This window comes from Xylocopa sonorina, chromosome 4 (assembly GCF_050948175.1).
Source record: "Xylocopa sonorina isolate GNS202 chromosome 4, iyXylSono1_principal, whole genome shotgun sequence".
Lineage (NCBI taxonomy): Eukaryota > Metazoa > Arthropoda > Insecta > Hymenoptera > Apidae > Xylocopa > Xylocopa sonorina.
The window spans coordinates 4,721,624-4,744,499 of record NC_135196.1 but is presented as its reverse complement, the minus strand read 5'-3'; the positions used below and the strand labels follow the sequence as shown (position 1 = coordinate 4,744,499).

General features: G+C 40.8%; 1 protein-coding gene across 2 annotated transcripts in view; it reads left to right on the top strand.

Moving 5' to 3' along the window:
* LOC143423113 (lachesin) overlaps window positions 1–22,876 on the top strand; it is a 308,507-nt gene that overhangs the window by 278,632 nt on the left and 6,999 nt on the right. For both annotated transcript variants that reach the window (XM_076894204.1, XM_076894203.1), the window contains exons 8-9: window positions 7,537–7,593; window positions 8,213–8,299. In XM_076894204.1, coding sequence (XP_076750319.1) covers window positions 7,537–7,593; window positions 8,213–8,299 — 144 coding nt within the window. The remainder of the gene's footprint in view (window positions 1–7,536; window positions 7,594–8,212; window positions 8,300–22,876) is intronic.

Below are 22,876 nucleotides of genomic sequence, written 5' to 3'. Positions count from 1 at the left end.
GCCTTAAGATTTTAACGAGTTCACTTACCCTACCTCGGCTGCGGAACTTCGAGACGGTCGCGTGTGGCGTGTAAACTTTACTGCCAGCGAATTGTCCTCGGCTGGTCGAGAATCTGGCGCTCCGCCACCCTCTTTGCGTCCTTGCATGAACGATCGGGTACCAAAATCCTTTTCTGAGTCGTTGAAAGCGTGTGCAATGATTACTATCGATTTTTCAATTAAATTTTCGTCTGAAGACTAGAGAGGATCGTGAATGAATAATTATTCTGCGATATTCTAATCTCTTTCTAAAGAGATAAGTATTGGACCAGTGAATTGCAAGAAAAAATGGAGGATAGAAGTTTTTTTACTTTGTAGATTTTGTTTATCTTGGTGTATCTTATTTCACTTTATTTCTGGTTTGAAAATAATTGAAAATTCCGCGACTAGAGCCAATTAGCATGTTACAAGACGCCACAGCGAATGCTTCGTGTGAAACGCTTTTATCCCCGTTCGAAGAGCTCCGGTTTCTGTTTTCATTTGTAGAAAGTCACGGAGGTGGTTAATTGCGCCTAATGAGCGATCCAACGCATCGAAAGGGGCGAACGTATCGGTCGTTGCGATCATCAATCAAGCGAGCGCGAAGTTAAATGGCCGGGACAACGGGTTTTAATATCTCCCGTGAGAAATAAAAGTTGGCGCGATAAATCAAAAGTGAAAAGTCTCTGCCCCCGGACTGTATATATTTCTCTGTCTGTCTCTCCTCCTTTCCATCTCCTCTTCTTCCCTGTCTTTTTTCCGCTTCCTTCCGTCTGCCACTCAGCCACGTACAAAATGGGAAGTCTTCACTCTATTTCTCTTAGCTCGCTGCCTCTTTCACCCCCTCGTTCTCTCTCTTTCTCTCTCTCTTTCTGTCCTTGTCCGTTCCTCCTCTGATATCTGCTCACCGCGTCACTCCTTCCTCGCCGTTTTCTCGCGGAGGCTAATGCCTCTTCTTTCCATCGACGACTCGCAAAAATGATAAATGAATTCCTCCCCCCTCGCCTATTTATATCTGTGCGTCGAAACGTGCTCCAGCTACCCTTGAAATTGCATAATCCGCCGCGTGATAATGGAGAACGTAACTCTCGCGGAGGACACGCTACCGATATGTCTTCGACTCGACGCGTTGATTTTAATAACACTCGCAAATCGTACACGCGTTACGTTTTTTTATCGTGCGACGGGACACGCGAGGATTTTCATTGTTTTACGACAGGCTCGCGAAGAAAACCGCTGTTTTCCAGCGGGGACGTTCGAATTTCGTATCGCTGGTGGTATTACAAATTAAGTCGAGATAGCAACCGCAAGCGTCTGATATTTATTTAGCGGTTAATAGCGGGGTTAACATCATTTGTCAAAGGATTACGTCGAGATTTTCTACGCTGACAAGCAGACACTCGCGATGCGGTCGAGTCGCGATGCGAATGGACGAAGTAATTGCAGATTTGTCACTTTCGTGAAACTTGTGCTCGAATTTATTTGCTTACAGAATTATCAATTACGCTGCACGAAAGAGAAATTTCTATTTAGTCACGTGTTATTAAGAGAGAATATGAAAGTAATGGAAAGATGCGAGTTTGTTGTGCTGATTAATGGAATTGCCAGGGCACGCTATCACCTGCCGCGATTAGAACTTTTCCTCATTTTTATTACGAACTTCAGCAGAGAAGAGATTGTACTCGTAGAGATCTCGCGTGACCCTTCGTATAATATCTCGCACATATGACTCGAATCTAGGTTACATACAAGGTATCTATTACGTACAGAAGTAATTCTGTCTCGATATATTTTCGAAATAATTAATAAAACAATTTAAGAACGATTAACTTCAGACTTTCTGTACGATTATAATGAGAAACGTCGTTCAAAGATGCATACGTTCTACATTTTACTGATCTCGGAGTAATAAGAACGTAAAGATTCGTCTCGATGAGGATTCTACTCTCGTTCGAAAGATCTCAGATTCGTTACTTAACAGAAGAACCTCCATTATCGGAATACTCATTATCCAAATACCCTGTTGCTGGAACATTCCGCGATTCGAACACTCTGTTTCGTATAAGAAGGGACGCAGCTATGATCTTGAATGAAACTGTTACTCGCAATGTTGCGATGCAATTAAGAAGCTAAACGAGAAAACTTCGATTTAAGATAAAATTTGTAAAGTAGACGACGCGTTGATTAAAATTGTAAGAGAACTTAGAAATCCCTTCTTCGTTCTACAATGCCTAATTAAATTCTACTTCGACTCGAAATGTGATCGCAGACTGCCAAATAAAATTCATACATCGTGTGCTTTAAACTTGATACAGTCACTGAAAAATTCTTAAAATAAAGGATAAACATAACCTCATAATTTCTCGAACTTCGAAGAAACCATCTGTGAGATGTTTTACGTAATTATGAAGCTTGTGAATGTACGAACGACGCGCAAGTCCACAAGTAAATTTGTGTTGCGCGTCGAACAAATCTAATATTCAATCCCTCGTTCTCGACGAGTGCGTTTCTCGCGTAATTGACAGTGTTATCTTGCAAAATGTCCTTCCACGTCGACTTCTTTCTTTTCAGAAAGAAAGCAGCAGGAACTCCTCGCGATCGGGTCAAGCGCGAAATCTAAGTTACAATCGTTCGGCGTGCCGTTTAATCACGCTAATGCATCTTAAAACAAGACTGCGTAAAAACCCGCGCAATCCATTTCACGGCACGTAGGCTCGCCTAAACGAAGCAATCTGTGCTTCAAAACAGCAATTAACCCGTAAGCACACAGAAACGGAACGAGCGAACGAGATAGGAAGTTGGCTCGTTCGACCGCGAACTTACAATCAGTTTCACTCGAATCAAACGGTTCCGCGAATTAGCGACGGTAGTTGGGTGCATTGTCTGTTAAATGCGAAGAAAGTGATTGCGAACAAATATGAACCAAATAAAAAAAGGGGAAAGAAATTATTAGAAATAGAAGTAACTGTTAGAATTCTTAAATAAGGATATGTAAATTTTTTAGTCTTTTGTTACCACTGCGAACTTTCTGAAACTTCTTTTTACTGACATTGTATGGAATTAGAAAAAATATCAGTTCACCTGAATTTTCAAGTAAGAAAGAAAATAAATGCTATTATGTATAGAATAAGTCATCCATGAGTAAGGACTATTCGTTTTATAAGAAGTTTAAAAGGAAATATTTCATCAAACAAGATATTTCTTTCAAGCTTACATTTTCCAAGATTTCAGCATAGCGTTGATACTAGAAAGCATAAGTTCTAACAAAACAGTCTTTCAAAACCACAAAGACCACTACGTTCGGTGAGAAGTGAATACAGACAGATATCAGGATTTATTTTCTAAAGATGAATTGTCAGAGAAGTGGTCGATGGTATTACATATGGCGTCGTATAAGTTGAGAAACCCAGAATGTCAGCTGCTGTATGAAATCTGTCGGTAGGATAATCTTATATAAGGATCATCCAAGGTAACTCTTAAAAAGTAGTTTCGAGTTCTCAAGGCTTTTAAAAGACGTGCTTTACGAGCCGCGCGCGCACACACACGTGGATGGAAAAGTCGAGTCAAAAAGTAGTAAGTAAGACTAGTTGGGTAGAATTCTTCCAACGTGAATTTTCTGACAGCAAGAGTAATAAGCCCAACATAGAACCTCTCTTTTATTATCTAATGAACCACTCTAATTTCTTATAACACCTCAACAATTCATTTATAAGAAAATATTTTATAGTATACTTAGAACACCATTACTCTTTCCTTTATTAATTCTACCCTAAATACATTGCAATATAAGATGTCTACTTAACAAAAAACAAATGAACACTGTTACATATATCGAGGATCTCATTTAACAACGAAAACCACCATATTCATTTAAAGAGCGCGCTTCGCGATGTGCCAGCGGGGGTGGCCAAGGTCTGGATCGTAAAGTTCGCTCCAGTGTCGCCTCCCTTAGGCTTATCACCAAGTGGCACGCGTTCGCGCGATTATCTGCAATGGCTACCGAAAACGAACCATAGACCACGTTCGATGTGGTTCCTGTAATTTTCGCGGACTGGTTAACAAACTGGGTCTAACGTAGCAGCTTTACGAGTGATTCTGGCGCGATAAAAGGACGCCGTCAGCCGAGCAGCTCGAGCGACGACAAAGACACGGGGGTGATACGCGACGGCGATGGTATCGCCGCGTGCTCGTGTCCCGAACGGTCCGACATTATGGGTAATAGGTGTATGCATATTCCGCTGTAACGACGATAGACGACGTGTCCTACGAAAATATTCTTCTAACCCGACCATGGCGCGCGGCCCCCTCCTCGAGGGACTCGTTAATTTGCCCGCGCGAACGGTGTCTGAATAATAAAAGCGACGCCTTCCGAAAACGGGGGAAGGATCGATAATCGCGACAGCCAGCGATGAAAATTAATTGAAAGACCCGAACGGGATTTAAATAATTTCCCTCGCCGCTCGTGCCTGTCTTCGGCTCCGGCTCGTTTTGTTGCCCTCCCCTCCAGCGCTTCTGTTCCAGGATTAATGGAGAGTTCCGTTTTTCGTCTGATCTGATTATTCTTTGCCGGGACGTTGCTGGTTTAGGAGAACGATCGCGGACGATTGAGAAATTATAGGGCAAGAAATTGTTAATGCTCGACGGGAGACATTTTGCTTTGGTTCTCGGGTGATTGATGGGGTGGTTTACGTGGTTCACGTGGTTTACGTGGTTTACGTTAGACTTCTCGTGCTTAAATAATTTTTTATTCGTGCGTAATGGGAGCTAGTACTAATGAAATATGCGTTCATTCTGTTTTAAGGAAATGTTGAAGTTTTGAAGTTAAACAAGATGTTAAATGAATCGTAGGAGGAGATTGACCGTAATAAAGAGAAGTAGGGCACGTATTAAGGTACTCTTAATTCTTAACAAGAATTCAACGCCAAAATTCGCCGAGCAACTATTTACATTTCGTCGAGAAACACTTCAAGTAAAACAAAACGTTCAACTCCACTTTAACCATACCGCCTATTTCCAACCGTAGACCCATTGTATTAATGAAGGTCCCCTAAAGTTTGAACCTTAGATAGCGCCAGCCTTCGAGTAATTTAACGTCAACAACTAATTCAACGTTAACTCAACAAGTTTAATAAAGTTCGACGTTAAATGCGATAGCCGATGTACCCACTTAACGTGTCATCAAAGTACAAGCACCAGAAAATTATTAGTCACGGCCTTATTATTGAACGACTTAATTTCCTGCTTCAGAATATTAAGAGTATTTGAATTTCCAAAACTAATTTCACAGTAAACGGAATATTGCAACTTTGCAACTTTCACTTCTGAGACGGATTGCACACCGATAGTGTACGCAGCGGTGATGAATTCTGAAATAGTTTCAAAAATCTTTCGTCCCTAACGAAGATCTTCCATATTAATCACTTTGAAAGCTACTTGCGAAATTGTAGCAAGTAATGATTCTAAAAAAATAAATTTAAAGCGCATCTACTGAAACATCACACTTTACGCTGTAAAAATCAGTACGAAAGAGAACATCAATAGCTAATGAGTTCAAGCATAAAAGTGCGAATCTTTAAAAATTCTAAAGCGATCTCTAAGACCCTAATTTCTATAATTAGAAAAAAGAAAAGGTAAATAATAATTGGGTATTCTCAAAAATAGCTATTTATATGCGTTCGTACCTTATAAACTTGCTTTTAAGACCATTAAGACACTATAACTATGTTTTTATTATACAAAGTAACAGATATGAACAGTAAAAAAAATGGTAACACGTGTATTAATATTCGAATATCACGCAAGAATATTTAACCATTTCTCAGAAAGTTGTAAACGGAAAAATCGCCACACTATGGAATACTAAAACAATTCAACAAAATAGAGGAGCGCGGAAGCCTGATTCCGGGATGGAGGGAGTGGTCACATATTTGCATTACGTCCAGACGCGTAAACACGTCTGGCAAGAGGCACACTTTGTCATCCCATCCTATTTACCTTGAGTAACGTGCAAGTATCTCGGTGGCATGTAACTTCCACATACGGGCGATCGCTCAGCCGTCCGTGACAAATAACGATGAGTTTTTCGCGGTGAACGCGTCGCAGCGGCGGCGGGTTAGTTTGTCCGTGTCTGGCGCGGAATTCCGCGCGAGTAATTTTCACGATTTCCTTCCACGGTGTTTGGTCGTCTCAGTTGGTATTGCAACGATGTTCGATCAAGTGTTTGCCTCGAGATCGGAGCTTATTATTCTCGGAGGACTCGTGAGAGTCACGCGTGCGGTTCGTTGCTGTTAATTGCAGAACCCTGCGAGTTCCTCTAATCAATTTATTAAGAAAGGTATAGTTAGGTAGTATGTCGAATGAAAGTTAAAATATTTTATCGTACAAAGAAGCTTTTCAGGTTAGAAATGTCAGCAAGTAATAGAGATAGGAAAGAAATATAAAAGGAATAGAAGCTGGGAATATTTCATTAATTAGGAATACGTGAAGTTCACTTTCAGAGTTCATCTACAATGTTTTGTGCGACTGATAATAGTAATAACATAGTTTCGCGTGCGAAAAACTGATAAAAACCTTTTATATGTCGCACAGAATAAGAATGCTTTATATCTGGAACGGTGCAACGAAAAATCGATTTTATTTAAGAATAATAAGAATAAAACTACCATAACGGAAATGGCTCATCCAGCGCCTTGCTTCTATTAAAAAATTCGTTCAACTTCTGACGTGACACTTTAAAGCGATTGCAGTTAACTTTATTCGTCTCTTTAAATACATGTTATACTTTTTCACGCTGTGTCAATCAGTCGAGAATGGTAACGAAGATCGACAGTAGATGAACCAATAATTTTGTAACCAATATAGAGGCTCCATACTTAAATCTACCCTGTCTAAATCCCACTTTCTATGATCCAATAGCATCCACGTCGCCACTCAACCCCTCTGCCCCTAAAATAAAATCAGCTAGAGACCCTGCCCCCCTAATCCACCATCCAAAATTGACACCAGACAATATTCTAATCGATACGGTAACGGGTGACGCGAAAGCCATCGTAACCTGCAGTCAGCTGCAGCCTCCACTAAATCCACGTGGGCCACTCGCGACAGCCACGAAGACGACGAGTACGCGGAACGAATGACGATATTAAGAATAATTATTCGACTATATTCACCCGGGACGACAGGATTGGCGGACGGGGACGGCGGTGGTTGAAAGGGGGACGAGAGTAGGTAGCGCGTAAAATATGATCCGGGGCTTGGGCAGGCTAGTCGTCGCGGCGCCACGGTGGCTAATACGTTCGAGGGCGAAGTTAGTAACAGGTGGCGCGATCCATAACGGTCCGTGCAGCTTTCGAGGCAACCCTCTGGACCCGCAGCTCTGTCTCCGACGCGGTGCCATCGCCGGTTGGTGACCAACCACCCTCCGCGAGCGGCGCCCACCCCCGCTAAACGGGCCACGCGCCTACGTACCGCGCGCAGCCAACTTTAATTAAAAATAAAAACTTGTTCCTTTCGTTGCAGAGTCGACGCCGCCGAGCACCAGCCCCAGCCCGTCTACCACGGAGATCCCGAAGAAAGGTAAGCTCGTAAACCTGCCTTAATCGCGGAGAAAATAATATTTTATCCCCGCGGACGCACCTCTGTTCTACTCGACGCGCACGGGATGCTTCGAGTCATCTTGATCGGGCTGGGAGCCGCTACTTTTTCTACCTTTTTACTCGTCGCTCTTCTCTTCTTATTAGAGGAGTATTTCGAACGAGAGTCATTAGAGTGGATTCTTGTACTTTATGTTCTTATTGGCTTCGATAGTCGATTGGTTGTTAGATTTTTGTGGAATCGATGCGTTTTTTCACCCTTTGCGATTTAAAGGATTAATCGATTAACGATAGGATAAAGGTGATAGAAATTTTTGTTCGTTTAATTGTTGCTGTTAGACTGCTAGTCATATATAATTGAAAAGTAACCAAATAAATTAAACTCTGCTGTTTAAATGCAAAAAAGAGGGAACGTAATTTGAAATCAGAGGTATGAAATTTTCTCAAACGATGTATTTTAAGACTTTAAATAAATTTCGAAAGCTGATGAGCTCAAACCGTCAACAAATATATCTGCTAAAAATGAACAAAGTAAACGCATCATCTTTTCAAATATCTAAAATCTCTGAAGAAACTACCATAAAATTTCATTTTTTGCATAGATTGGGAAGCGATGGCCGAAATGAACAATTCCGTTTACGGAAACCCAAGTTCGCTGACGATTCAAAACGACAGAAATATAAGAGCAGGTAAGTCTGTTCTTAAATTATTTAAAAATATATTTGCACTGAGAATAAATTTGAAATTAAATAACATTACGCTAGTGTTTAGTTGTAACACTCAATTTAAACAATTCTAACCTCGACACCAGGACTAATGAGTCCGCAATGGTGTCAATTGCTTACCATGTCGCGCAGTTTCACACTCCGTGATAATAGTCTTTCAGACGATAGTATCGCCATATGGTAGTCACGCGACACCGTATATAAGCTTAGTAGAGTCGAGCGCCTTTTTGATGTGCGATTGCACATGTTTTTTTTTCTCAGTTTAAAAAAGGAAAAGAAAGCCACGACGCGTCATGGTTCACGGTTTATTATTCTCTACTGGTTTGATAAATTAGTCTTTTATAGCCAGTAGATGGCATTTACGTACTCCTACATACATAATTTTCGCATTTAATATTTTTGTATAGATTGTTCTCTTCCTTAACTAAAATTCGTTAAACTTCTCTACATCTTCGTTAGCCCTTTCTTCCCCTTTTTAGTCGTCTCTTACGACAAGCAGGGGATACTGTGAGTGTATTTTGACCCCCACCGTACAGGGATAACAACACGTCGATATATCTATAGTTTGGGAACTAGCAGCATGGAACTGCTCTAACTGTTAGTTTTTATTGTAGGTGTTAATAATTATTAAACTTCTGGCATTATTTTGAAAATAATTTGAACCAGCATCAGTGTTAAAATTGATTCAATTCTTCGAAGGGTGAATTATGTCTGGAGAACTACCAGTCTCGTAATTTATGAATTAGATATAAAAATTTGCAAATGCTACTTTCGTTATTCTATATTTATAATACGTCAATAACTATCGAATTAAGCCATTAACAATGCGAATTTCTACAAATTCTGCGGCAATCTTTAAGACTTTAATTCACACGTCAATAATCGCGAAACGAATCCTACAAAAGATAAATAATAATTAGGGGTTTTAAAAAATAGCTAATTATAAGTTAATTCAAATCGTAAACTTGGTTTTAATTATATTAGCTTCCGACGAGACGGAATTGTGAAACTGTTCTCTATCGTATTCCACGTTAGCCCCACGTGTATAATCTACGAAACGAAGATAATTAATAATAGCATATTTAATGTATTTTTATCGCGATGTAGAACGACTTCGCACATAGAGACGCGTGTGCTTAACGAATGGTAAAACGTGACCTTTCTAACCGAGTGTATGTTCAAGAGCGTGACAAACGGAATATCGGATTAGCAGATCAGACACGTGGAAATTCCGCGCGAGTTGGAGAAAAGTAAATGCAAATGACAAAAAAGTTCCTCCCGTTCAAGTCCACCGGCTGAACGTATTCTCTTCAATCTTGATCTTTTTTCGAAGAACGCATCGATCACTCAGACACGTCCCGTGGGAAACTCCGCGGAAAGGAGGGAACGGGTGCAGCGAAACGGAAACGCAACAAAAATGTAATAACCTGATAAAGTTACCGGCGAAATAAAACGAAATCCACCGGATAGCATATTCGATACACCGAGTGAAATTATTTCTGCAAAACGCGCTTCGAAAGGCATTCGAAGCTACCCAACGTTTCTCGCTCAGTATTGAATGCCTACATCGCAACGAGGTTAGCAGTAACAGCGAATGGATCGGTGTGAAATTTCGATGAAATAATCTAATCGAATAATCTAATCTTTCGTTTCATTGTTCGTTCGTTTTTTCGTACGATAAAATTATCTAAATGGCTCGTAAGATTTGTGTAGACGAAATGCAAACTACTTGTTACGAAACAAAATTGACACCTTTCACGTTTGAAATATTAATATTAAGGCCTGATTAGTAACATCGAAAATATCTGAAATTTTAATGTACTAAAAAATTACATTTAAAATAGCATTTATGTAAATGCAATTTAAAAAAGGAATAGTAACCGAGATGAATTTGTTGAATCTGTGACGAGATTAATGAGTACTGTAAAAACATCGATTGCAGGGATTTGTTTAATTATACGGGTTTCTCTCGTGAGAAGTTCTAAATTTCCAGTAATTAACCCGGCTGTTAACCAACGTAACCGAGTCCGAAGTTCATTGAAATCGATCGCGGCTTCAAGGGTGGCTTCAAGGAATTAGGACGCTTCGAGAATCGCGGTATTAAGATAAATCTAATGAACGGGACAATGTATCTTAAACGGGAGAAATAGCGTTGAAAATTAACTCTGCAATTAGTGTAGTTTTTCTACGATTTTATCGTCCAATTTTATTTTTCTTTAGTTGCACTATGTTTTCACGTTCTACGTGCATTTTTCTCTGTGCTTCTGGTTCACTATTTTTCAATATTTTTTCACATACCGTACTATTCTATTACCTCTTTCTAAATTCAGCGAGCAACGCAGAATTCGAATATTCAACCTGCACGATCAACACAAACAACTAACAAGTATAATACATAGGGGGCAGCAATATGGACGAAAACCAGGTAGACGGAATTCTACATGTGAATATAAAACGGGAACGTAGAATGAAATTTTTTCAAAATAAGCCCAGTTTTCGAGAAAATGAAATTTAAATATTCATGAAGCACGCACGCAATTGCTTATTTCCGAGATTTACGTATCTAGTAAATAAGAAACAATTCCATTTCCCGTGGAAAAATTTCATTTTAAATATTTTCTATTTTATATACACATAGAAATAATGCAAAATATGATCCAGAAGGTCCGATCTAAACGATCTTCTGCTTATATCCCACAGAAACTAAAGACGACCCAAAAACAAAATATCAAAACACAGAAATATTAAAAAGCACACGATAATCATCTTAAAAAATTCCTCGAACCACCTACGCGCATTAAAAATAAAATTCCATCAGTCCAGCAGCGGCGAGACAATATAAGCTGATCACAATAAACGGCTCACCCTGCACTTACGGTCAACTTCTACACGTAGAATCACTCCGACCAGCTGTGCCGCCCATTCCACCGCGTCCCGTGCTCTAAGTACGAAAGTTCGAGCAACAACCTTCCATAAAATACCAAAACCAAGGAATCCAATCCTTTCGTCCGTGTCGCGGCGAGAGCGCGCGTAAAACGATCAAGAAACGGATTAGAGGCGAGGCGTGTGGCGGGGGAATGGGTTAAAAGCCGTAAAAATCGTCGACGGGGATTCCCGGTGGAAAGAAACGGGCTCGAACGCGAGGACAACGAGCGAGTAGGACGTCGCTGGGTTACAAGCGGATGCTCGTATACGTATAAAATCTAAAGAGACGAGGGACAAGAGAATCATAAGCGGGGGAGGGCGCGAGGGGTGCTCGGATACGTGGGTGAGGCGGAAGGAAAGGCTGGGCTCTCTGTAACATCAATATTTCATGTATGCTAACACGCCAGAACTAATAATGCCCCAGCGAGGAAGACCCAAGAATAATATCAGCTACCAGCGTACTATTCCTCCCCTCCTCTCTGTCCCTCTCCCTTGATCTCGCCCCCTCGTTTACCCCAAGCACTTATCCTTGTCTGGCCTCGATCGCTGTTCTTTCCTGCTCGAGGCTTGGTCGTGGGGCGACCCGTCGAAACCGCCCAACCCTTTCTTCTCCAGTCGCAACATCGTCGACGGACCTCGAAAGGGGCGTCGAGGAGCAGAGAGAAAGAGAGAGAGAGAGAGAGAGACACAGGCGAGCTTTCGCGCGTTGCGCTAAATTTAATCTAACAAAGTGCGAGAGCCTTTTCGAAAATTCGTGTCTCGTTGTTGAGCCGCGATGGTGAACGCGCCCTGGGCGCTGCTGCATCTTGGCTGCGCGCACCAAGTCGTAGACGAGTCAGCGAAGGGCGGAGGGCAAAGACAAAGAGCCGGAGGCAGGAAGATATGCGACATCGGGGTGGTAAGTCGGAAGACACCGTATTCCTCCTTGTTTCACCCCAGTTTTCCGACTGCCACGGAGTATGGTTCGCCCCTGGAGAACGAGCTGGCGAGAGGGAGAGGGGCTCGTAGACGGGGGTGAGGCTTGTAATTGGCGCAACATCTGCGGTCTGCGGGATGGCATTAATGTTTGCTCCCCTCGACGCTTCTCCGCTCGGGCTCTCTTCGTTCAGCGGCGTCTCTTTGTTCGCTTCGTGGTCGTCCTCGTAGTCTTTCTTCGTGCGCGTTGCTCTTCTTCGTTTAGTCCGTGTGGTCTTCTTTTTAATCTTTTTCCTATTTTTCCCTTTTTCGTTTCTGACTCCGGCTGGGTTTTCCTTCTTATGTCCTTTTCGTTTCTTTCTTTTTGCTTTGTTTTCATGCCCGCGCAGGTGAATTGAGTCGTAAATAATTTTTGCCAAGAGAAAAGCTGCGTCTAAGGAAAAGCCAGCCGAGCGGAATGTATGTCGCGTTTTTAATTAAGGAACGATTAGGAGCCTCTTGGGGATGTTCGTTCCGGGATTGCTGCAGTTGCGTTCAAGGGTGAGGGTTATTGATTATTTTCGTGGGTTAAGGGAAGAAATTGCGCCAAGTGCTATCTTATCAATCGAGGGACCATCGAACTTACTATTTTCGTTCAGTGACGAGTGATACTCACTGTTGTAAAATAATTAAAATATTCTATTGATCAAGTGCTGCCCTAGTTTATAAAATATCGTAAATGTGTTTCTCTGAAACCTTCTTCTCTTTTTTTACCTATATTTTAGCTTCGCCTATATTTTTTCTCGTATATTCCAAATCATTCGAAGATGTCAACGAACGTTGGACGATTATTGAAATCCATCTTATACTAATCAAAGTCGAAACTATGAAAATATTTTCTACCTGCTTCGTTATCATCTTCAGTTTTTAAAATGCAGCAATAGAATTTCCTCTGAATTTTTTCTAGGAAACGACTAGCGAATTTTCACCGTACAGTGGAAAATATCAGTTTAAACTCTGATACGGAACGCAGAACAGTTTACATTTTCGAGCGAACCACGCGAGCACTTCGTCAAAACGAAGTAGCAGTAATCTTGGCAATTTACATCGCCCCAATTATTCGCACGAGGTTAATTCGACGTATGAAGTATCCACGCGTAGTATCAGTTTAAAAAATGAACGAACACCGCAAATTGCAATGAAACTTGCTATTCGGACAACAAATTGAGACACATTGCTTACAGTTACACGATCCCATCCACAATTTTGCTAAAAGTGCGTTTTCAAGCAAGTTTTTCTTATTTTGTCGTTAAAATCGAACCGTATAACTTATTTCTGCGCGAGTAAATAGCAATTTCTTATTTACCCTTCGACTTTCCTCTCGTTCTGCTCCTTGCCTCTTTCATTATGTCTCCCCATTTTAATCCCGTCGCTCTTCGAGCATTCGATTTTTTTCTTTTCTCGTTCGACCGTATATTTCTACGTTTTCTGTTCCGCCACTGCTCCTCCAGCTTCTTATTCCCTTTTTACCTATTACTTGTCGCTAATTTTTTTTATTTAATCTTTTAAACACGCAACGCTATCTCTTTCATTACTTTATACGCGACATATTTGCATTTTAAGCTAAAACGATTGCTCTTGTTTAGATTAAATTGGATACAAACATATTATTCATCCGTTTCTGTTACAATTTGCTAGAAGAAACTGTGCAGCGTGTTGCAAGAATCGATTGCCACTTTTCCATCTCAACGTGAAAATTGATAATTTTATTTTTTGCAATGTTAATATCGTTAAAAACGAGCATTTTAATAAAAAGAACGCGTATCTACTGTTATTTTAAAGCAGACAGCTGTCACGTTGCTCTTTTTCACGTGTACTATAAAATATATTCTGATCGAAGCATTCTTTATCGTGAATCCTAAAAAGGAATCCTTCGTTCAATTAAATTATTATAATCTGCTCTGTCCTCTGATAAGACATAAAAGTAAATCCTCTTTTCCAATTACGACGTGCTGTGTTTTCCTTCCATCTGTCTAAACAAGATTGTTCCAACAAAGTAAGCAAAAAAATCGATAGATCAAATAGAAAATGAATATCGCGAATGAATTAACGAGCAGAGGAGTTGGAACCTTGGAATCCATTTATTATTTTTTTCTGTTTGTCAAGGAGCAATAAAAATTTACAAAAGCCAACAGAATCGAATGGAGTCTGAACGAATCGGATTGGTTCGCGAATCCCGTCGGTGAAAAAGATTTATCGCAAGCTGTTCCTCGTTGCAATTGGCGCAGAAATAAGGGGACAATTAACGATTGTCCGGATGCGAATCGGGTAACCGATTGGTTGTACGTTTCATCTATTACGTTCGACTGGTATTAACCAACAGATCGTTGCATAATAACGAAATTATACACCGCCGCATTAATTACCCCTCTATGACCGTTTATCGACGCAGCGATTGTTTAATCGAATAATTTGGCGAATGAAAACTTAATTAGCTACAATTTCTCTGCACGCTCGGTTACGCTCTGCTGAAAGTTGGCTACTCGGCTAGATTATCAACATTTTTAATTGATCTACTGTTTTGTACTGGAATTAATTAAAATTCAACAAATGCTTCGAACATTGCGAAGCAAGTGCGGAAAGACTTAATGAAATTTAACTGCGCAAATTAGTTATTAACGAACGAGCAGACTTTTTGGAAAATATCGTTCTATTTTTAATCGAGTTTGTTACGGTGGATCGTAAATGAATTATTTAGTGCAACTTATGGATTTGTAGAAATAAGTAACGACGAGACCAAAAGTTGGAGCAAACGTTTGCATTGAACTCAATTTCATTCGTTCAACTCCTCAGTTCAACTCATCAGTTACAATTTTTTCTATGTTCAAGGGGGAGAAAAGGAGAATCCTTCCTTTGCAATTTTCATTCCTTAACCAACTCTGTACCCCAGAATTATAATCAGAACAAGCAACAAAGAAATTGGTGCAGAGCGTGATTCAACTAACTGTAAGTAGATCCAACGAGATCAGACGCTCTGCCCCAGATTTTTCGCATCCATCGTTCCACCAAGCGACATACCACCAACAGAATCTACTTACTTAATTAACTCTGACGAATCTCAGAATTCCTATGCATCAATCTCACTTGGTTCCACCTTAATGAACGCAAGAACAATTTTAAATAATTACAAACACTCGATTCCTAATTTTTATATATTGCTCTTTAAATCAAGATTCGAGGCTCGATTAATACCTCGTACACCACATACTCTTTCGTTCTGACGAAACGTTTCGTACGAACGTAACGCGCGTATGTATGCATTAGACGCTAATGGATCTGGACAAAGTAACAATGGGAGATGTACCCAGCTATGGTCGCGGTATCGTGACATCTTGCGGACCACACACGCCCTTAGGTGTCCCTTAATTCCCCGGGGAACCGTTGTTCGCCTGTAATTCTGCGGGAGAACGTGCAGAGATTGGCTTAGTCGCATGCTTGCATATAGATAAAGCGACTGCTATCCTATCGTAGGCTCGCACATACGATGGGGTTGGTGGCGAGCCGTGGGGTAACGTGGCTGAAATGCCTCGAATGCATCAACGGCATCAACACCAGGCTGATTAAATCTCCGCCAGGAAATGATCGCCGCTGCCTCACCTTTGCGCGTTCGCCTCCAATCATAATAAACGCCGGCTACGTTCAATGCTGATCAAGCGATTTTGATTCTACCGGGTGTAATAATACGGATGCACGGTATAATGGACGAGGAGGAATTAAGTGGTTCCTGCTTGCTGTTCGACATTGTCATCCCTTGTTTCGTGCGAGGCACACGATCGATCTACAGGTGCCACTCTAGTTTTTTCAACACTAAGTCTACCGATACTTCGTGTCTGCTTATTCTTACTACAGCGGATTAAACGACCCTTCTTTAAACAGTTATGTATCTCGCGATGTATAAAACATATGTTATTTAGTAAAATTTGCTGAGTGAATGGAACAATTTTTATCTTATTTTTTATTATTGGAAATAACAGAGTTACAGGTATTAACGTATACAGGATAAACCTTGTTTTTTAAAAAAAGATTTTTAAATCTATCAATCTACAAATCTATAAAATGAACTTTAAATATAAAGTCTCGTAGCTTTTCCACAATCATTTAACAGGAAAATTCTTCAACAGGAATTAAAAATATTTAAAATATTAAAAAGAGACTTTATATTTAAAGTTCATAGATTGATAGATTTAAAAATGTTTGTTTAAATATACAAAATTTATCCTGTATAAATTGATGTTGTAATTAAAAATGTTTCCATAAGAACAGAGTACGAACGAAAGCGTGAAAGATTGAGTACGAAACACATTACACGGCAACGATTTAAGGAAAGTAGCCAGGATCGAGAGGAATGTAACGTTCACGATGCGGGACACCGTAAAATACACGCTCGATCGAGGGAGCACCGTGAAATTCCGGCTCAGAAGCTGGCGCGTCCCGCTGACAACCTAATTTCGTCGATGCTCTCTCTGTTATCTTCGATTGGCCGGATTTCGCGAACGGTACATATCTAGATTGACTTAACCGCGCGTATACGCACTGTCAACATGTTCCACATAGTATTGCGCGCGTATGTGCGTGCCGGGCAGCTTAATATTCGCTAAACGGGGGTTGAACTGGGTCAATTCTGCCACGAAGTCGATCATGGCGAGCGTTGCAAAATCACGTGTCCGAAATACGACGTGGGAATTACTCCTGCAGGCAGCGCGGTGTTTGCGTTCACAGATGTATTAACATTCCACGTTCCGCCGGCATAATTCACCCTGACGTTTTATGCTTCAATAAGGGAATAAATTGTTTGTTACGAAATTACCTTCGACCGATACCGTTAAGGACGGCGCGTGAAATGTTCGCGTTAAACTCGTATTTTAAACTATGTGGAGTATGGAAATTTTCGAAAACAAATTATGCTGTCGATATTTTAATCAAATATACATACGGAACATAAAACCTCTGATTACACGTACAATAAATACTTATTTCTTGTCGAAGGATCCTCTCGTATCTCTCATCGTCGAGCTATCGCGGAATATTCGCAAATATACACGCACCACTGTTTTATCGTAAATGGAAATTCTCGAAATTCTTCGTTCAACGTATTCTGCTTTTGACAAAAATTTTTTAAGCAAATTTGAGGAGAATCGATCCAATTCCTACCACGTATATTAATCAATTACTTTAACATTTTACAAAATAAATTTAAAAAAAATTAAATACCTAGGACGAATTTTCATTTCAATTTTAATAATTATATTATTAAAGCTACGAATATTACAAGTGCTACGTGCAAATTTATTGAAGGTAATAACAGAAATAAAATGAAGAGCAATAAAGTAAAATCACGTGCACGCATAACGAAACGTCGTAGCGAAAGGAAAGGTTTTCAGAACGATAGAATGCGCACAAAAGACGTGTGTGAACACCGGGGGTGGCAGCCAATAAACAGCGGTAGACAAAAGATTCGTCACAGAGAGCACTTTCAATTCTCGTGCCGCGGTGCATTCTGGCTGGTCATTCCGAAGAGCTCGAGCATCGAGTTCGAGTGAATCGCGAGCATGTCTATTGTTAACTGGCGCCACATATTATTGCGTAGAACGGTTTAATATTCGCTGAATAGAACGTTGCTGGCGGTTGAAATACGAGCTTCATGACATGCCTAAATTCGACAACGATTCGTAACGCGAATCATCCACGCCAGGCACGCGACGTACGCATTCGAACGAGATGCTTCGAGGATTCTTTCGCTTCATTTCGAGTTTCACGGAAACGGTCGAATAATTACAGAAAAACCGAGTTCGCGTTCTGCTTCGAATTCATTTTTACTTGATACATTTAAAAAATTTTTTTATGATTTTTTCGAATTAAAACCTACGTGTAGTCGATTATGAAATATTGTCACTGAAGTTACTCATATATCAATGTGACCAATCTTAATTATAAACAAGTTATTACTGTATAATTGAAAATTTGATCAATTCCATTTCAGCAAGTGGCTCAAAAGAACTATAGTATTCCCAAGACTATTAATACTCGAAAGCCAAAATTAATATATATTATCGTTCGAAATATATAGAACCAAACACGTGATCAATGGTGTAACCTATCAGATGAAATTCGTCTTCTTCATAATAAACAACGGACGTTTGCACGCTCGCCTGCCTATTTGTCCATCATATGATATTAAGCCAGCTGCCTATACACGGCCGTTGTGTGCCTTGCGTACGCAATGATGACGCCATGAGCAGCGCTAGGGAAATAGGGTGACAGACGTCTAAATGATATGTTTCTATCGCATTCAACGCGTCGTTCGAGGAGGAAATGCGGCCATAAATATTAGCGGTGGTCCCGTTCTAATTTGCAATCTTGGAAATTCGTTGCATCTGAAATTTCACGCGTACCGCCGCTGACGAACAGGCTGCTTTGCAAGGCAGAACAAATGGAAATGAAAGTGTAAAGCTGCCCGCTAATGATCCCGGGAAATGCGCACCGTCCGAACGCTCGTCTTGCGCGCCCCTGCGTTTCGCCTCGCGAAACGTCTCGCGGATTTCTGCATTTTCGAATCCATTCGCAAATTAAAAACGTGGTTAACTTTTTTGTGACAAGAGAGTCCATCATTTTTCATCATTTTTTTCATTTTTAAATACATCTTTTCCGCGGTTAGCCTTCGTGAGCTCATTAGTCTCTTCTACAATAACTTTCAAATTGCTTTGTTACATTCCGTCAACGTACGTTACGCGTATAAAGGGTTGCTTATTAACGAGTGAATACAACGAAAAGTTGTCAGTAGAGAGAAGCCTGTCTCTTGCGATTGATTGGTTGCCTCGTTAAAATGTTTCTTTCCATCATTTTTTCGTTCGCATCTTCACTCTCGTTTCGTGCGACTATCGAGTTTCTGTTGTACCTAATTTCATTCAGGCTGTTTTGCCCCTCTAGAGCGGAAAATGCAATACGTGCATAAAGGACCCTATTCAAAAACCATATGTTTTCGCCACCAATCGATTTTGTTTAAACTTTGCATATTTGTAGATCTATATGTGTCTCATCAACTGCCAGAGTCTCTATCTGCTGGGCCTTTTAATAAGGGAGGGGGAGAGGGTCAAAGTACGCATTTGTCGAAATATTTCGGAGGTTATAACATTTGACTGAAAAAAGATATCGGTTTGAATTTTGCCTCAAAAAATCACAAAGAAATCAAGCTTTCGAATGCTATATAATTTTTTCTTTTCGCGAAATTTTTAAGTCACTTTTTATGCATTTTCCTAGTTTTCGAGTTAGTGAAAAATTGCGGAAAATTGCTATACCCAAAAAAAGTTATCCCCAGATTTTAACAAAAAACTCAGTATAGGAGGCTCACTTTATGCTCTTTAAAGGGTATAAATCTTACCCTGGGAAAACTTTCTGTTTAAAAGTTATAACATAATATTCGTGTCGATGCACAAGCTGTGGACGCAAAATTCCAGCAAAACAGCTGTTTTTCTTAACATTTATGACTTATTACTAAAATTATTATCATCGGAGACTGGAATTATTATTGTACTAAGAAGAATTTGTTTTTGAAAATACTATTTAATGATCTGTATATTCCGAATTCACTATATATTCCTTTAATGTTACTTAGACTATTCTTCTTTTTCTGTACGTTATTCTTCTTTCCGTCTTTCTTTCAATGTTTCAAATATGTCGAACGAGCAGTTGTCATTGACATTTTAACTGTTATAAATAGTTTTAACAGTTTCTATTGTCCGACAGTTGATCACGTCTTTCATGCGACGCTAATCTCTTTACACAGGATAAATTTCAAACTAAAAAAAAAGTACCTTCCCGTGCAGCTAGATTACAAATTCCAACGGCATTTTAAAGAGCGTTCGGGAAAAGCGGAAACGGGAAAAGATATCGACGTGAAACAAAAACCATTTTACAGGGGAAGATTCTGCGCTTCCAACAACCCTGGTTTGTTTAAAAAATAGTTTGAAACATAGGAACAGTGGCTCTCTAAAGTTTCGTTGAATTTAATCCATATTATTAGCATGTTTCGAAATGTATTAATGAAAAAGTCGTGTAGTTTTAGGCAAATATATTTTATAATAATTATGTTAGCTAATATTAACGTTGAACAAGAGAATAACAACTATAAAACGTTTTCCATGTTTGAAGGTGATTAGCATTAATCATCTGATATCCCTTCGATCTTCTGTGTAATTTGAATAGTTTCAAAATTAAATAAAATACTTATGATTTGGTATGATGAAACAAGTAAAATGAAAGTAAGTTACTGCAGTTATTTTTGTCGTTGCTAATGACTAATAGAATTTGATCACCCGAATACGTTTTCATTGTATCCTTATTACACGACAGTGTGCCACCTTAGTACAGCTACTGTCTAACAATCCTCGAATATAGAACAAGTTATGGCGCCACGTCTGACCCGTACTTTACACATTCGGCTATGCTATACAGATTGTTTCCTGTTTCGAAATTTAACACGGCCTGACGAGAGAGCTTATTGAAATTCTGGCCGGAACATTTCCCGCGTTCACTGATAAACTTCACACAGTCCCGTATTTTGCATCGCTGAACACCGTGTGGACGTAGTTTAAATAACAAATTTGTCCAGAACTTAAACAAATACTTTTCCCCGTTACACGTTACAGTAAAAATAGGCTATCGCGTCGATTAATCGAAGATCAAGTTTCTTTGCTCTACGCATAATAATCTTTAATGTCTTGAACACCTTCAACCCTTTCTGTAATGATAAGATATTAAATTTTAGATTCTCAGGTTAGTTTTACCCAATTCAAACGACACATTGCAACTGACAGAACACCAACTATTGTACGACGAATATCGCAGCAGACATAGTTAACGCAATACCCGATACTTTAGCGTTTCCATTAAAGAGAAAAATTCAAACAAGAAGAAATGTCATATCTAATTGAAATACATGTAAGGGGTATCCTAAAAACACAGCACACGACTCGATACCACCAACAAATCAAATTCAGAGACTCTGCAACGCAGCTATCCGAGCATTCCACGCACCGAACGAGCGCGCTTCGCAGTTACTAAAACATGCCCCGGAAAACGAGCGTCGACAGGGGCGGCCCCCATAGGCGTCCCGTGTATACGGTGCACCGACACGATATACTGTCACCGCTAATGTTTGGTCGAGATTTGCATACGTCTGACTGGCCTATCCATTCCTCCGTGTGCCTCGCCGTGTTGTCCCCCTGGACGTGTATACGACGACGGGTCAGTTCGAGCCCCTGCGCCTCCGCGTCGAGGGTAGCCACCCGCTATTATACACACAGCCGGCGAACAAGTGACTCACGGCGCACGCGTGTGTACCAGGATGATCGCCCATTACCTCGCACGGAATAGGGTATTGTGCTGCGAGCCTGTTCCCCGTGGCAAGGCTCTCACTGGCCTCTTCCTCCTCCTCATCGAGGATCGCGTTCCTTCGGCCCGTGCAACTTACGGAATCTAATCACCAGGATTGCCAAAGACAAAGCGGTCGCGTACGATAGGGTCGCAGCGGCGAATTAAGTCCCAGCTCCCGGCGCTGGCAGGGTTCGTCGACGAGGACGATTCCTCGGGGCCCGCAAGTTTCGACCACCGGCTCTGGCTTACTGGTATTTCAATGGAGTCGAGGTCCAACGTAGACGGTGGCTACGGCGTCTTGTCGAGATTCGAGCGGGAGTTTCTTTTGACGGGACGGAGATGATTCGCGGGGATCGCTCGAGGGTTGCGCTTCGTTTCTATGGGTCTCGAAAGCGACGAGGAGAATAGCCTGGCCAGTGGCGATTGTGTTGGTAGTAGTTTGCGATCCGGGCATTCGAGGTTTTCGATGGTTAGGAATGATGATGAGGGTTGAGTGGCGGTTTGTTTGATGGTTCTGACAGGTAGGAGAAGAAGGTACGCGGTGGAAGAGAAGTCTTCTTGTGCGATTATAATATATTGTATCATTGTTCTACAAGGTAGCAATTCGGTTGTGAATAGTTCAAAGAATGTTAACTTTCAACAAACATCCATACCTTTATTTTTATTCATCTGCACGTACAAAAATCGTAATCGTAATGGCTCGGCAATCCTCTATGCTCGCACCCTTAAAGTCTTCTTGTGTTCACTCGAAAAACGTGTAAAAAATGAGATGACTAACAGTAAAGAACGAACTCAGTGTAACAGACAGCTTCTCAATGAAAAACTCCTCAAATTCATTCATTATCGCAGCAAAGAATCTCGTCGAACGCGCGACAAGTCGACTATAGTTGCGATTCGCGTAAAATCTTCCCTCCATCGAGCACCATCGACAAAAGCAATTAAACTGACCCAGGAATTCCGATCGTAAATGCGGGGGTTGCGTTCCAGGCGAAGAACGTGATCGCCAAACGTGGACGCGGTTTTGTTTTCCGCGCAGAAAACCCGGTCGAAGCCGAAATCGGTAACGAGAAACGCAGAGGCCCGTGAATGGATTCTGTTGACGTCTGTGACTTGCTCGTGGCCACGCTGAGAGGCTTCCAACGTGAAATTCGGTTCTCCATCGTGGGCAGAGTTGATTTATGCAAATGGAGACAACGTTGTAACTACAAAATTTCTAGTCTCCGCAGAGTCCAGCCGGCCGCGAGGTTGCACGCGGGTCACGAAGATTCTGACCAACGAAAAAGCTGCTGG